This window comes from Papio anubis, chromosome 11, assembly GCF_008728515.1.
Source record: "Papio anubis isolate 15944 chromosome 11, Panubis1.0, whole genome shotgun sequence".
Lineage (NCBI taxonomy): Eukaryota > Metazoa > Chordata > Mammalia > Primates > Cercopithecidae > Papio > Papio anubis.
In genome coordinates, this window is record NC_044986.1 from 31,841,532 (window position 1) to 31,857,191 (window position 15,660).

Below are 15,660 nucleotides of genomic sequence, written 5' to 3' on the forward strand. Positions count from 1 at the left end.
GTTGTTTTGCTAAGATCAAAAAGTAATTCTAGGGCAAAGCCAGATTCCGGTCTGACCTTGTTACACGATGCTTCTTGCAGCACCATAATACAATGTAGTTGCTTCCTAGGTCTCCCTTTGGCTATGCTAGGTGTTGAATAATTTTCGGGGTCGATTTTTATTCTTTCCCGCTCCCTGAAAATGGGTGTTAAGATGTAGATAAGTACAAAAGAAAACTCCCCAGTCCTTCCTATCTGGATTTGGAGTACAGGATAAACAGACAGAAATAGGCATCTTCCTCCCCTCCTCCAAGTTTTACTGCCTAGCCCAATGCTAATAGAAAAATAACCCGAACCACAAATGCAAGTCACATGTATAATTTTAAATTTTCTAGTAGTTACATTAAAATATATTGTATTGGCCAGGCGCGGTGGCTCAAGCCTGTAATCCCAGCACTTTGGGAGGCCGAGACGGGCGGATCACGAGATCAGGAGATCGACACCATCCTGGCTAACACGGTGAAACCCCGTCTCTACTAAAAAATACAAAAAACTAGCCGGGCGAGGTGGCGGGAGCCTGTAGTCCCAGTTAATCGAGAGGCTGAGGCAGGAGAATGGCGTAAACCCGGGAGGCGGAGCTTGCAGTGAGCTGAGATCCGGCCACTGCACTGCAGCCTGGGCGCCAGAGCGAGACTCCGTCTCGAAAATAAATAAATAAATAAATAAAATAAAATATATTGTATTTAGCCCAATACAGCGTATCCAAAATATTAACACTTCCACATGTAATCAATATAAAATTATTAATGAGATATTTTGCATTTTTTTTGGTATGGCTTCAAAATCTGGTGTGCATTTCTCACTCATAGCTCATTTCAATTTGTTTTAGCCAAATTTCAAATGCTCAGCCGCCACATGTGACTAGGGAGGACACTGTTGGACAGCACAGTTCTAGACCTCAGTAGCTCTCCCTTCAGATTAATGCCATGTGAATCGAATGGGTGGTATGAAGAATGGATGCTGAGTCCTCGGAGAATCAACTTGCACTTGGGTGGTGACTGATAAGAATCCCTAGCTGTGCCATTTCCTGATACATGACTGTTTTTGAAGTTATGGACTCAGGAGCTAGAAGACTGCAAATCCCCAAATATGTCTAATACCCAAGCTCAGGCCAGGACCGTGCTTCCAGGCCTGTGTGAGAACCTAAGCTTTGGAATCTGTCAACTTCTAGGGCTGCAGATTCGTTGGGCCCTCACATGTGGCCCGTGAAAAGGAGGCATCACTGGAGGAAGAGGAGGGCTCCTAGAGGGGGAAGGCCACCCAACTACGGGCTTCTTGAGGACAGGTGCTCCAACTGGCCGCTTCCTGAGGGCAGCGGGTCCTCTTGGGGCCTTAGGCAGGGCCCTGAAACCGGCCTCACGTGTTTGCAACTCGAACTCCTGTGCTTCCACCAAGCACTCCAGGGGATGCGGGGGTGGTGTCCGCGCCCCGGCCCCAGCCCGCACCCCGAAGTGGCTCCAAGGCCGCAGGTGTGAGGGGCGTGCCCAGGGCTCGGCCCGCGCCGCCCCATGTGACCCGGTCCGACATGGTGTCGCCTCCTCCCGGGGCGGCGGCGGTGGCGGCTCGGACTGGGCTCCGCGTCGGGCCGGCCCCGCCGCCGCTCATGGGCAGCCAGGGCCGCTTGGGGCCCCCCGGGAACGGCGGGCCGGGCGAGGGCGAGGGCGGAGAGGCGAGGAAGCTGCAGGAAGGGAGGGTGGCGAGGGGGAAGCGAAGGAAGGGGAAGGGGAAGGGAAAAGCGAGAGCGGGGCAAGGCGGAAGAGGAAGCGGGGCGGAAGGGAAGCCCGGGCCACAGACGGCGAAGGAGGCAGCGGGGCCGGGGGCTGAGGCGGGAGCCAGGGCATGCCCAAGGGAGGAAGCAGAGGGAGGCGGAAGCGTGGAGGAAGGGGCGAGAGGCATCATCAAGGGAGATGAGGGGAGTGCAGGGGCCGGGAAGGAGGCACAAGGAAGAGAGTATAGGAAGAAGGAGGCATGGAGGGTCAGGGCTAGGCGGCGGGAGGGCGCCAGGCCGGGAAGAGCACAGAGACAAGGGGGTCAGGCTTGGGCCGACATCCCGGGGACAGGGGTGGCCATGGCGGCGGAGGCCGGGGAGGAGGAGGAGGAGGCGGCTCGGGAGTCGGCCGCCCGCCCGGCTGCGGGGCCCGCGCTCTGGCGCCTGCCGGAGGAGCTGCTGCTGCTCATCTGCTCCTACCTGGACATGCGGGCCCTCGGCCGCCTGGCCCAGGTGTGCCGCTGGCTGCGGCGCTTCACCAGCTGCGACCTGCTTTGGCGCCGGATAGCCCGGGCCTCGCTCAACTCCGGCTTCACGCGGCTCGGCACCGACCTGTAAGCGTCCGCTCGCCCGCCCGCTCCCCGCCCCGGGCCGGCTCCGCGTCCCGGGAAAGGGCGGGGCGCCGCGGCCTGGTCGGCCCAGGGTCGTGTCGCACTCCGAGTTCCTAGGCCTACAGCTGGCCTCCGCCTACGCCCCTTCCCGAGCACTCTCGGGGGCCCTTTTGCCCCTTCTCCCCAAGGCCTCCCTCTGAGGCAGCCTCCCGAGAGCATCCCTCAGTAGGCACTCTCCCCGGTGGGCCGCTCCTCACAATTAGCCATCTTAGGCACTCCCTAAAGCTTTCGATTGTGTCTTTTTGCAGAGATTTAGCTGCCCCGGTTCCTTAGCCCCAGAGGAGCCAGTTTGGTCTATGTGGTTCCTTCGTGCTTTGGACGACTCCTCCAGTCCAGGTCTAGGACCCAGGTTCCTTAAGTGGTCTATCATAAATTTTTGTGGACTTTCATCTTTCATCCTCCCTACCCTCTTCTAAAGGTTGTTAAGCTTCAGGGCTCGGACCTTAATGCAAGGCCCCTCGGTCCCAGTGTTCAGCCATAGTTTATGACTTCATACAGGCAGAGCGATACGAAAAAGGGGGCCTGCTTGAGGCAGGAGGCTGGAGTCTGTCCAGGATGTGCACAAGACATGGTATTGCAATTTGGCCTGTTTTTGGTAGGGTCTGAGACCTGTGAATGAAAAACTTTTCTGAACCACTTAAGCTGTTAAATAGGAAGGAAAAAACATGTAGGGAATTGAGGGAGTAAGAGCTTTCAGATTGCCCCCTATTCCACCCATTTTTTAAAAAGTAGTTCTTTCTAGTACATTATGACATTAAAGAACGTTTTTAAAAACATAAAAAGCCATAATACCATCACCTCTAGACAATTATTTTAATTTAAAAAACTTTTCAGTTGCACACATAGTTGCCATCTTACTGATCCTGACAGAATAGGTACATAGTAAATGTTTGTGGGCTGTCCCATAATGAGATTAAAGAATATCCCTCTACTATTAAACTTACATGTTATGTTCAGCTTTTTGTTATTATAGATAATAATGAAATGATGCATTTTTGAGTAACAGCTTTACTGAAGTATAAGTCACATGTCATACCATATAGATTTAAAAAAAATTAGTTCCTTAGGATAAAATCTCAAGGTGGCATTATAGCAAAGGTTATGGTTTGCAGAGGTGCTGTACCACTTTATAGTGGAAACAGCACAGAGTGAACAAATTTTATGTGAGAATTGAGAAAATCTTTGCTACTTTAGTGGTCATTTAAGGTACCAAAGTTGTGTTATTTTGCATCTCTTTTGCCACTGGCCAGGATAAATATATTCCCATGTGTTTGTTTCACCTGCGAGACTGTCTGTTCCCACTCTTTGCTCATTTATTACCGGGGTCTTCGTGTTTTTCCTATAAATTTGGAATCTTTGCGGGTCTTAGATGTTAGAATCTAGTCTGTCATCTTTGATCCAGATATTTTTCCCTGTCAATTCATTTTACTTTACTGTTTTACACTTTATTAGGCTCTGCCAGTCTTTTGTGATTTTTTTTCTCTTTTTTTCTCCAAAACTGAGAAATTTATAATTCCTCCACAGACCTGATAAATCTGTTTCCCACTGGTTTTCTTACAAATTTGATTTTTTTTTTTTTTTTTGAGATGGAGTTTCACTCTTGTTACCCAGGCTGGAGTGCAGTGGTGTGATCTCGGCTCACCACAACCGCCTCCTGGGTTCAAGCGATTCTCCTGCCGCAGCCTCCTGCATAGCTGGGATTACAGGCATGCACCACCACACCCAGCTAATTTTGTATTTTTAGTAGAGATAGGGTTTCTCCATTTTGGTCAGGCTGGTCTCGAACTCCGGACCTGAGGTTATCTGCCTGCCTTGGCCTCCCAAAGTGCTGGGATTACAGGGGTGAGCCACCGCGCCTGGCCTAATTTGATTTTTTTAATAGTTAACACTTTCATCAATATCACTTTTGGTTCAAGAGGTGAATTCAATTTACTATTCTTGTTAGGTAGCCTCAACGGCTACCTTAGTTATCACTACAACTTTGTTAAGTAATTCTCTTTTCCTTTGTTTTGGAAAGCTTATTTTTCCATATAATAAGTTTTTATATGTATATGATATAATATACACATGTATATACACATACATATGTGTGTGTATATTGGATCTGTATCTGAACTCTTCATTGTGTGTCACTGATACAGTTTTCGATTTCCATACTATTTTAAATATTGTTACTTTTTGATGGAGTCTAGTAATCTGTCAGGGTAAGATTATCCTGTTGGATTTATGTGTGTGTGTCACCTCTACACTTCTGTTCAACTCGCTGTCAAAAAAAAATTCTGTACTTTTTCAAGGACTTTTGTGGTTTTCATGATAAAGTTCTCACATATCTGTTGTTGCACTTCTGTGTATTTCTGAATATGTTATGCATTTCGTTTTTATTGCAAATATACTCTCTTTGGTATGTTTTCTGGCTGGGTATTACTGAATGTAGAAGATTACTTTTGTAAATTTTGAATTTGATGATTTTTTATTCTTTTTATTCTGGGATGATTTTGTTCATGGTAATGATTCCTTGGGACTTCTTGGGCATGCGGTCTTGTCACCTGTAGAAATAGTTTTTTATTCTCTTCCTTTCTTATGAGAATAACTATTTGAAAGAATATTATCAGTTGACCTATAAGGGAAGTCTAAAACAACTGGAACCCAAGCCAGCCAAGGCAAAGTTTGGCTTTCTCTCTCTTCATATAGAGATTGAGTGAATGAATGAAAGAATTGGTGTTTATTTTCAAATGCTCTAAAAGAGAGATACTGGGAATGAATCTACATTCTGTAGCAGTAATAACAAAAATGAAAGTGAATTTATGGTGTAAAATGCTTTGAGATTGCCAAATGATATGGCTTTATTATTTATTAGACATGTGTGTTTTGATTTCTCGCCTGTGTCCTAGGGTAAGGTGTCCTGGCCTTCTAGGGAAGTTGTTTTACCACAGCACTTGATAAAGAGCAGGGTCACTGCTCGGGTTTTCTGGGTTGAGGGAAGAAGTTACGCGTGTTACAGCAGGTGGAGAGAATGTTTACCAGTGTGGTCTGTTTCTGGACAGCTGCAGAGACTTAATAAGCCACAGAGAGAGGTGGTTGTCATCCCTGGAGGAAGAAGGCATGCACCCCAGTCCACTTAGGGAGTCAGCAAAGCCGGGCCCAAAGTACAGCAAGAGTATGGCTGCTTGGATAGTGGCAGGGCTGTTGTTCATGCTTTGGGCTAATTAACTGCAGACTAGATAAGTGAGATGAGTTTTTATCAGCATTACACAAAACTGGATTTGATCAGAAGCCACATAACCTCACTGGCCCTAGGTTTTATTACCTATAAAGAATGGGAATAACCTTGCCTGATAAAATGAGGCTTAAATGTAGAATGTTGGCTAGTACAGCATTAAGCACATAGTAAGCACTCAATAAATTGTAAAATGGAACTTTTTAATTGTTTGGGTTCTCCTCTAGGTAGTCTGTATATAGCAAAAGTGGGGATGGTTTGACTTAGAGGTGCTGCCTAAAGACAAAGGGGAAAACACACACACACACACACACACACACACACACACACACACTCTGCTTGGTTTCTCTCACCTGTCCTGAATGTTTTTGGAAACATGACAGCAGAACCTGTGGACTTAGGGCCTGCACTTGGGGATGAAGAGCCTCTTGATTCTCAGAAACACAAACTGCTAAGGTTTACTGACCTTCCGGCCCAGGGCAAGTCCCATTCAGTTTGGCTGTTCCTAACTGATCATAGCTTTGTTGAGTAAGATGAACTGCTTTGGTTCCTTGTGATTTGCTAATGGTCTTATACTTGTGCTTGAAGGCATTCTGGCCACTTTAAAACCACAAACAAATAATTTGCTTCCCTTTTGCCCAAACAGTGAACACTAATAGGTACTAAGCTTTTTTTTTCTTTTTAAAGGGACACAAAGATAGTTGGCGTCAGTTGTCTGATTTAAAATCAGTTTTGTGTGGAGATTTTATGAAGCCTGTTGGAATAGAAATATCCTGAATATAACAATAAAAATCAAAGAAATGTTTCATATAGCAGTCTTTCAAATTTTCCCTAAAGAGTAACAGGACAAACTAACCTAGTTCCGTTTACAAGAACAAGACAGTGGAATTCAGCTGTCAGTTGATAATGTAGGCTGAATGCAAGAAGTAGACAGTATGACAGGGGAAGAACAGGAGTGCTATCTGCAAATTCTGATACTGAAAATTAACAAATGCAAATAATGGAAAGAAAAAGTATATCTGTGCATGTAAAGCTATTTTTAAAAGATTCTGTTGCCAGTCTTATGTTAAAGAAAGCTTACTTGATCCTCTTCCTCCCGAATGAAGTGCTACATATTGTCAAACAGGGATTTTATTTTAAATAGCCTTTGAGCAGTATCTGGGTGCTGTCTTGCATTTGCCTATGATAGATTTGCCTGGAATTAACAATAGGTGTTTAGGGAGTGAGGCTCCTGAGGTGTTTGTCCTGGCATGTACATTCATTCCTGTGGAGGGGTCCTGTAGCCTTGGAGCTCTTTGAGGCTGGGGGCCTGGGGTATCTATTTCAGTGATGATTAACGCCCAGAGTGGTGAGATAGACACAGATAAGCAGAGTGTGTTTATTTGTTTTGAAATGATTGTGCCTAAGAGCATTTTCTTGGCCCAGAAAGCATATAGTTTCCTAACTAGTTTCCTACTCTGAATGGAGAAGGTATTGCTAACTGGTTACATTTAAGGCCTAAACTGTGATCTTCAGAAAACAATTAACAACTCAAAGTAGCTTAGGCTTTCTCCAGTTTTCTGCCTTTCCCAGGGAGGAGAGTCACTTATTTGTTCTCTGACTCATGGAATGATTTCGTATATGGATGTATTTATTGTCTTTAGCGTTTGGAAAGGCCTTATTTCTAATAGTTTCTATGAGTTAATAAAATAGAGTTTAGTTTACAGGTTCAAAATAAAACAGTACACCTGTGGAAGCAGGACATGGTCTAGTGCAGTCACTACCTCCAAATGCGAACTGGAAGAATGGAAGAAGCCTCCTCTAAGACCATGAGAATACAGAAGCTGTTTATATCCTTTCCAGTCTTATAAAACTTGAATGGTAGGGGCTGAATTTTCTAGCTTTCAAGGCAGAAACATGGAGAAACCCAATGTCTTCACAGTCTGTGAGATGAGCAGTCTGTAGTATAAGTTCATACTGTAATGAGAGCTCTGAAAATATTTCAGTACTCCATACTTTTTTTTTTTTTTTGCACCTGGAACCTTCATCTAAGGTAAAGATTGTGCTTGAGCTGCTGAAATCCCCAACTGACAGTGAGGTCACTGAGTCAGTATACAGGTTTTTTAAAAAATTATTTTTGAATGTGTGACTTAGAAAAGAATTACTTGCGTGTGACAACTTAACCTTAGCTCTGGATTGACCCTGGCACTGGATTAGTTTCTGGTCCTGACATGTCACCATGGAACAGTGAGAAATTTAGGCAGATTCTTCTTGAGACCAGGCTCCAAAAATACTTGAAAATTAAGATGAGATCAACTGTTTGAAAAAAAGAGGAGAAAATTGGGTTTTGAATTTTCAGTGAAAATTGGCAGACTCCCCACTTTGATCTGCAGAAACTGACTTTTGCTATGCTTCAGAATTTACCTCAGGTATGTCAACCATGAGTCAAGGTTGAGAATCCTAAGATTTGGTTTACTCTTGAGGAAAGTCCTTCCTATTCAGCAGTCTTGCTCAGATGGAACTCCAGTTGTAATCAATTGAATCAAGATGGTTATGGTAATTAAGAATATGTTTATGTACCCTGAATCATGTAAATACTTGAGCTTTCTCTAAAAATGAGTAGGAGACTATCTGGAGAAAGAATTTACCTCCTGTTAGAGGTTTGGCTGCCTTGTCTCAGTTTTGAGTCAGTTCTTCATTTTATCCAGACTGTCCGCATTGCCCTCCCTGGAAGTCTGGGCCCACCCAATGGGCCCCTGTGCCTGCTGCCCCTCTTTAGCCCACAATTAATTGCCAACACATTCTTTCTTCTTCGTCTTCTTTTTTGGTATTTGACATGAGCTCAAATTGCTGAGAAAGGTGACAACTGTGAAATGAAGACAGGGCTTGGAGACACCTTAAAAAATACATGCAAAGGCCACTAAATGACAAGAGCAGACTGCCAGGCTCTTTCAAAACATCACCATGTCTGTTGACTTTCCATTCCTTGTCCACAGCACAAAATTGGAGGTCAAAGAATCATAGGAGTTAGAGATGGAAAAGACATTTGAGGTCAGCCAGTTCATCCCTCCGCCTTCTCCTGCCCCTGATTCCAAATCATTCCTTACATTATATTTTCTCCCCCAGCTCTTGTACAGTTTTCACGGTCTTCACTCAACCCTAGCTGTCACCTTTGGGGAATGATGCTGGAGGTTCTCTCTAGTTTCTCCTTGGCAAAGAGAGAGATTGCCTGTGCCCCCAGTTGACATTCATGAACTTCTTTGTTGGTGGTCTCAGCTGAGAGGCTGAAGGATAATTGGATGTCTCTCTATTGCCTGGTGATGGGGCGTTTTTAGACAGAATTGAAGAGGATTTAGTGTGTAATGATATTGGGCAAGGGCTGAGGTGTAGGGTAGCCATTGATGAATTTGTTCCTAGACTTTTGTTGTTCAAGTCTCTTGACTATAGGGGGATTCTTATTTGTATGAAGTGTGTGGTATTGGGACAGGTGGGCAGAGATGGGAAATTACAGTGAATAGGAGTTTGATAGGAACCCTAACTTGGAGATTGGTAGATTAAACAAACAAATAAGAAATACTGGTTTCGTGAGGTATTAGAGGATTGTTTTAATAGTTACATGTTAGGGGAGAAATAGAGTGGTGGTTACTGTACAGAAGCTTCAGTTTAGAGTCATATTGAGGAGAACAGATGGGCCGGAAGCAAGTATTTTGGATTAGGGTATGCTGTTGCTTTTGTGGTCTCCCCTTGCTTTAAGAAAGCAGAGAAATAGAAGTCTTATGCTCACTGGCTGTATGAGTCGGAAGGGGGAATGGTCATTTTTAGAGGCAGCTTTGGAGGGATACCCCCAGCTCCCCCGTCTTTTTCCAGCAGCTGTTGGGAGCAGTCCGAAGGGGGTATTGTATTTCTTCTGGTAACTCTGCCAAGAATGAGAGGAAATCCACAATCTGTGGGTTTTGTAGGGGGGATGAGGATGGGGTGGCAGGTGATGGGACAGGGAAATTAAATTGTTTTATAGTAAATATGTTGAGATACTTTTCCTGGAAAGCTGTTTCACTGAAAGGAATGATATTTCCCCTGCTCACTAACCCTGTAATGAGTTCATTCTCCTTAAAGAAAGGGAAATAGTCTTTGAGTACTTCTTTTCCTTTTTTCCCTGTAGTTCCAGCTTTGACCTCCCATGTTTCTTTGAGTTTTCCTTTAGAAAGTCTACGTCAAAAAGTTGAATCAAGGTTCAGATATGGGTGGTATGTGTGTTTGTCCCCTCCAGAAGTGAGTTGCTGAGGGAGAACTTCATCCCTTATCTTGGATGCAGTTTGACTTTATCATAATGGCCTAGAAGCTGGAGATGTAAAAACTTTCTGGGTGACGTCTGGTTCATATTCTCCTCATCCCTTCATTCAGGCTGGAAGGGCACCAGGGATTTTGAAGTCTGGTCACTTGGGTTGAGAACCTGTTTTGATGATTAATATAGAACACAGTTTCATGATTAAAAACAATAAAAAACAACCCTGGGAAGCAGAGCAGTATAATTATTTCTCACATATCACATGAGGAGTCTAGGGAAAAGTCATTTTGAAGGTATGAGAACAAAGTTTACCTCTTAGTCTGCTAGTGCCTAATTCATGACTCACTTAGAGGAAGGCCTGTTCACTGCTCCCTGCCCCCCCAAAATTGGCATCTTTCTTGCCATTGTTCATTTTTAGAAAGTACCAGATCAGTCTTTCCAAAAGTTGTATTGTGGGATTCCTGAAAAACTAATTCTGTAATCAAATGAGTGGGGGAAAATGCTATGCGCCACATTCCCTTTCTTAGGGATCACAATGTCCATTGGGGATTAAAGGCACTGGCAAGTCCTGTGATAGAGGGACCTGTTTAATTTTTGTTTCAGCCAGCATTGTGCAAAATGTTTTGACCATAAAATTCTCTTTTTCACTGCTAAATATCTCTTTAACATCTTGCAGAACACACATACTGGTCAAGTGCCGTGCAAATACAGAGCCTAACCAAAGCCAGGAGGAAAAGGATGTGAACACAGCCAAGTTCTGAATCTTAAGCTTATGCACATAAAAGACCAGGGTTATGCTTAGTGCTTCTGAAACTGTTTAGACATCTTTGACATGTGGGTGCCATGTTAAGATACTTTATCTGCTCAGATTTCTTCCCTTGAGCCTCTCTAGAATAAGAATTTGGAGGCTTTGGTTGAATTCTTGAAGATGTGGTATGTTATACATTTTAAGGAAGGGCCTTTGGAGCTACAGGTATTGTTCAAAGTGTGACTTGTCAAATGGAGAACGATGTTTTTGGAAACTCTTGCTTGAGCAGTTCCTAAGCAATGTCTATGAAAATACCTATTATGCTAGGACCATAGTGTTCCCTTTTTGTGTTAAAGGCATAGTTTTGTATGATGTTAGAATTTTTGATAGTACATTAAAGGATTAAAGGTGAATGTCATTTTTTTTTTAAAAGCAAGTTTCAGAAAATTGAAAAACCTGTTCATGATTATTTATACTATTTACTTGTTCACCCTCTGGTGTGTTACTGTTTGAACAGTATTGTTTGCAGCCCTGACCTTGTTCTCTTATATCCTTTGAGGTAAGGTTCATATATGTTCCTCTGAACATGCAATCTTTATTTTATTTTCAGCAAATTGTATCATGGGCAATATTTTGGCTTAATGTCTGATAGAAATCCCTGTAAAAGTGTGGATTGTTAGTTGAACAAAAATAAATTCTATATATTGTTTAAAATTTGGTGGTGCACTCATTCAGGGTTACTGCTATATCACTTGTCTGCCCAGTGATGGTTGAGAGCCACTTTTAGAAGCACAAAGTGGTTTAAGACTTGATTCTGTGGAATTTATGACTAAATTAGACAAAAAAGATGATGTATAGCTGTGAAAAGCTAGCAATGCCTAGGTGTATGGTAGGTTCCCTCTAACAGTTCAGATGTCATGTTTGGAAGAGTCACAGAAGTAGAGGCTTTATCTAGATTTTAAAGAATGGATGAATTTGACTAGTCCCCAGAAGTAGCAATCAGGGGCAAAGGTAGGCTGGGGCTGGCAATATAGGTGAAAGTGTGGGTGTATGAATGAACGTGGAAGAGATTGGCTTGGTGGGAGTCCAGTTGCATAGTGCGAAGCATGAAAAGTGAGTTGAATGGGTAAAGTGGGTTGACAGTTGGGGGTCTTTCAAGGGAGCTGTGGGTCAGTTCAGTCAGCTCCATGCCCTCTTTGTGCATGGTCTTGTCCTCATGCTGGCATGTTTCCTACAGTCTCCCTTCACTCTGAATTTTGGGGCTATTCTCTGTTTCTTAGCCAAAAGGATAAGCAATTTAACATGATATAAAGATTTTTGATTAATTTTTTTGAACCTTAATTATAAACCTCTGCTACTGAAGCTATTGGAAGATTCAGGCTAATGCAAGTATAAATGAAAAGTTACAAGGTTCTTTGACTGCTTAAGTACTTCACACTAAAGCCAAATTCTTAGCATTGATAGAAGAACTGGTGAGAACAGGCAATCTGGGGAAAAATCTGGAGAGAAAGAAGATAAGAGAAATCAAGATATAGTGTTAATTTAAAATTCCAAGGCCCAAGGCCCGGCGCTGTAGCTCATGCCTGTAATCCCAACACTTTGGGAGGCCGAGGCAGGTGGATCATTTTAGGTCTGAAGTTCAAGACCAGCCTGACCAACATGGTGTAACCCCATCTCTATTAAACATACAAAAATTAGCTTGGTAGTAATGGCATGTGCCCGTAATCCCAACTACTTGGGAGGCTGAGGCAGGAGAATCACTTGAGTCTGGGAGGTAGAGGTTGCAGTGAGCGCAGATTGCACTACTGCACTACAGTCTGGATGACACAGTTAGACCCTGTCTCAAAAAAATAAATTAATTAAAATAAAATTCCAAACCCCAAGCATTGTATGTAACCCTTGGCCCAGTGCCCCTTGATACGGCCTTGTTCTACACTTGGAGACACTTTCCTTTCCTAAGTTTCTGTCCAAATCAGCAGGATGTTATGCTTATGGAAATCATGCCATCCATGCAGTTGGTCAGCATTGGTAGCTTCCAGGGGAATCAAGCTGCGAGATGGGACAGAGAGGGAAATTGATCTGTGTTCCAGGAGTTTTCTGATCTCAGAGATATGTAGTTTGAGACCTCTTCGATATACCTACACTTCCCCTTCCTTCCCCCCAGCCATTTTTCTTCAGACTAGGTTTATTTATTTGCTTTTGGTTTTGGGGTGTGAACAAGGAGAGGGGAAATGAAAGGTCATTCTAGATAACTGCCTAGATTAATTTCTGTCCCTCTGGACTCACTTGCCAAGATTTTAAGGGGCCAGATAGCTTACTGTGGGTGCATGTTGTATTGTTTTTGTTTAAAATAGGTCATATGCCCAGGAATGCAAACTCTAATGGTTACTAAGTGCCGGAAAGCTGAGAGGGAGGGGGCCTAGTGGAAAAATGAGCCTGAGGCAAGAGAAGGAGGGCTGGGAAAATGGCAGTTCAGCTAGGCCCACGGGGCCAGGTCCTCTGTGTGTTAACATCCACGGAGAGATTTCTTTACAGGGCACTAATCATTTTTTTGAGAGGAGCACCCTCACTTTACATTAGTAACCATATGGAGAAATGGCTGGCCAGAGGCCGCTTCAAGGATGGGAGCAAGGGTCCCTGGTGAATTCCAAGGGGCACCTACTTCTGTCTTCTCAGGTACTTTTCTTCTGCTGCCTTGTTCTACTGACCCCCTTTGACTGGCAGTGACACATTCCCATAGGGATGGAGGGATACCTGTTTTCAGAGAAAGGAGATATTTTTAAAATTTCTTTGGATTTTTCAGGTGCTGAAACCAATAAAGATATAGATATGATTTGGCCAACAGCTAGGGAAACTGTAACCATTCAAGATGGTTAGACAAAAGATATGAAAAAGCTGAGTTGTTAAATTGTTTTTAACAAAGTAGAACTTTTTCAAGTCAAAGCCAAATTGAATTTTTTTTTTCAAAGTCTAAATTTGAAAGACTACAGCCAAGTATTTTGATTATGATATTCATCTTGGGAGAGGATGCCTGCACCTGCTGTTTGGTAGCAGCTTCTAAAGTTCAACTTTGAAAGTTTCTTGGTGCTATGATCAAACCCTCAGGGGAGTGTTTTGACCCCTAGCAAAGTGTCACATGGCAGTTAAGTGACCAGGGAGATGAGAGAAGTGCTGTCCTTATTCCAATTCAGGAAATATATTCATTCTTTTGCTTTTGTTTTCTTCCTGCTATGATCCAGAATATTCCCTTTTTAGTTTCATCACCACTCATTAATTTTAGACCTAATTCAAGAGAAGAGACATAACTGTAAACAGTTTCTTCCTTTATATCTAGGAGGGATTTGCAGATAAGAGTAGACAGGAAGTCTATTTTTTTTTTTTTTTTGGTTAGATTTCAGTTCCTTTGGCCCATCCTGTTAAGTATCTTTTACTGTCCTCAGTAGTAGTCTGGTAGTGTAGGTGGCTCTATAGTGATTTTAAACCAGGGACTACATTCACCCAATAGAATAATTCAGTAAAAGATTTTAGCCTTAACAGGTGTATAGCCAAGTCCTAATTGTTCAGCCTGAAAGATAAGAAAGTTTGATATTGGAGGAACAATTTCTTTTTTTTGTTGTTGTTGTTGAGACAGAGTCTCGCTTTGTCGCCCAGACTGGAGGAACAATTTCTAATAGTTATAACTAAACTAGTTAGAAGAAAAACGAATGATTATTAGAGTCACATTAGTGCCGACACCATTAATGGATATTATCTACTACTTATACTTATGTAAAGATAATTAACTTTTTTTGTAGTGATTTATGACATATGCTGTACTTCGTTTTAGGTGTCATTTTTGAAAACAATTGTGTGAAATATTATCCTCATTTTATAGGTGAAGAAATGGATAATTAGAGAAGTTAGTTACCTGGGTTGTATAATTAGTAAGTGGTAGAATTGGGATATAGATCCCAGTTTCCTGAGCCTGCCTTCTGTGCTTTTTCAATTTTATTTAATCTGCTCTTTAGTTAAAGGTAAATAGGAAGACATAACCGTCTACAATTATGTGATATATTTTCAACAATTGATCACTTAATAAAGCACCATCTATTAACATCTTTAGACCTGTTATTATTATTATTATTATTATTTTTTGAGACGGAGTTTCGCTCCTGTCACCCAGGCTGGAGTGAAATGGTGTAATCTCGGCTCACTGCAACCTCTGCCTCCCAGGTTCAAGTGATTCTCCTGCCTCAGCCTCCCAAGTAGCTGGGATTACAGACGCCCACCACAACACCTGGCTAATTTTTGTATTTTTAGTAGCGACAGGGTTTTACCATGTTGGCCAGGCTGGTCTCGAACTCCTGATGTCAGGTGATCCACCCTCCTTGGCCTCCCAGAGTGCTGGGATTACAGTTGTGAGCCACGGCGCCTGGCCTCAACCTGTTATTTATGGAGACATAATTTTATGTAGTGTCTCCCCACCTCTACCTTTATAAATTTAACTTTGTTTTAAAAATACCATTACTTGGTATAGTTGTTGCCAAAATGTTTTTCATTCCTCACATTTGTAATTTCTAGTGGCAGTATATTCCATTGCATTAGTATACTATTCTCCCCCACAGACAGACCTTCAGGCTGTTTCCAGATTTTAGCTCTAATATATAGCTGCAGCTATAAATATCTTTGTAAAATTTTTTTCTTTTGAATTATTTCTTCGTGATATAGTGCTCAAAGAAGAAATGCTGGATCATAAGCTGTCATTTAATGACTTTTGTCTTAACAGAATTCCTTTCTGAAAGACTGTACCAGCTGAATGTGCTGTAAGCAACATGTAACCAAATCCATACTCTTCTATCAAATTAAAGCTAGTGTTAGTTTTTTCTACTTAATAGATGTGAGGTGGTACTTTAAAAATTGTTTTAATGTACATACCTGTAAACTATTCTTGGGGGATGTTTCTTCCAGTGTTTTACCATGTGAACACTGTGACTGTCCTTATCCTCTGTCAGACATGGATGATAGGGTATTGGAG

The 15,660-nt window shown here is 42.7% G+C and overlaps 1 protein-coding gene across 6 annotated transcripts in view; it reads left to right on the plus strand.

The window, feature by feature from the left end:
* Positions 1-1,159: 1,159 nt before the first annotated feature.
* The window catches only part of FBXW4 (F-box and WD repeat domain containing 4), an 88,096-nt gene continuing 73,595 nt past the window's right edge, over positions 1,160-15,660 (plus strand). For 2 of the 6 annotated variants that reach the window (XM_031652126.1, XM_031652125.1), the window contains exon 1: positions 1,627-2,360. In XM_031652126.1, the coding sequence (XP_031507986.1) occupies positions 1,642-2,360 (719 nt within the window). In that variant the 5' untranslated portion in view covers positions 1,627-1,641. Of the gene's footprint in view, positions 2,361-2,524; positions 2,989-4,242; positions 11,760-15,660 lie in introns of those variants that run through there. The other 4 variants (XM_003904144.5, XM_031652127.1, XM_017944252.3 and 1 more) reach the window with 4 other exon arrangements.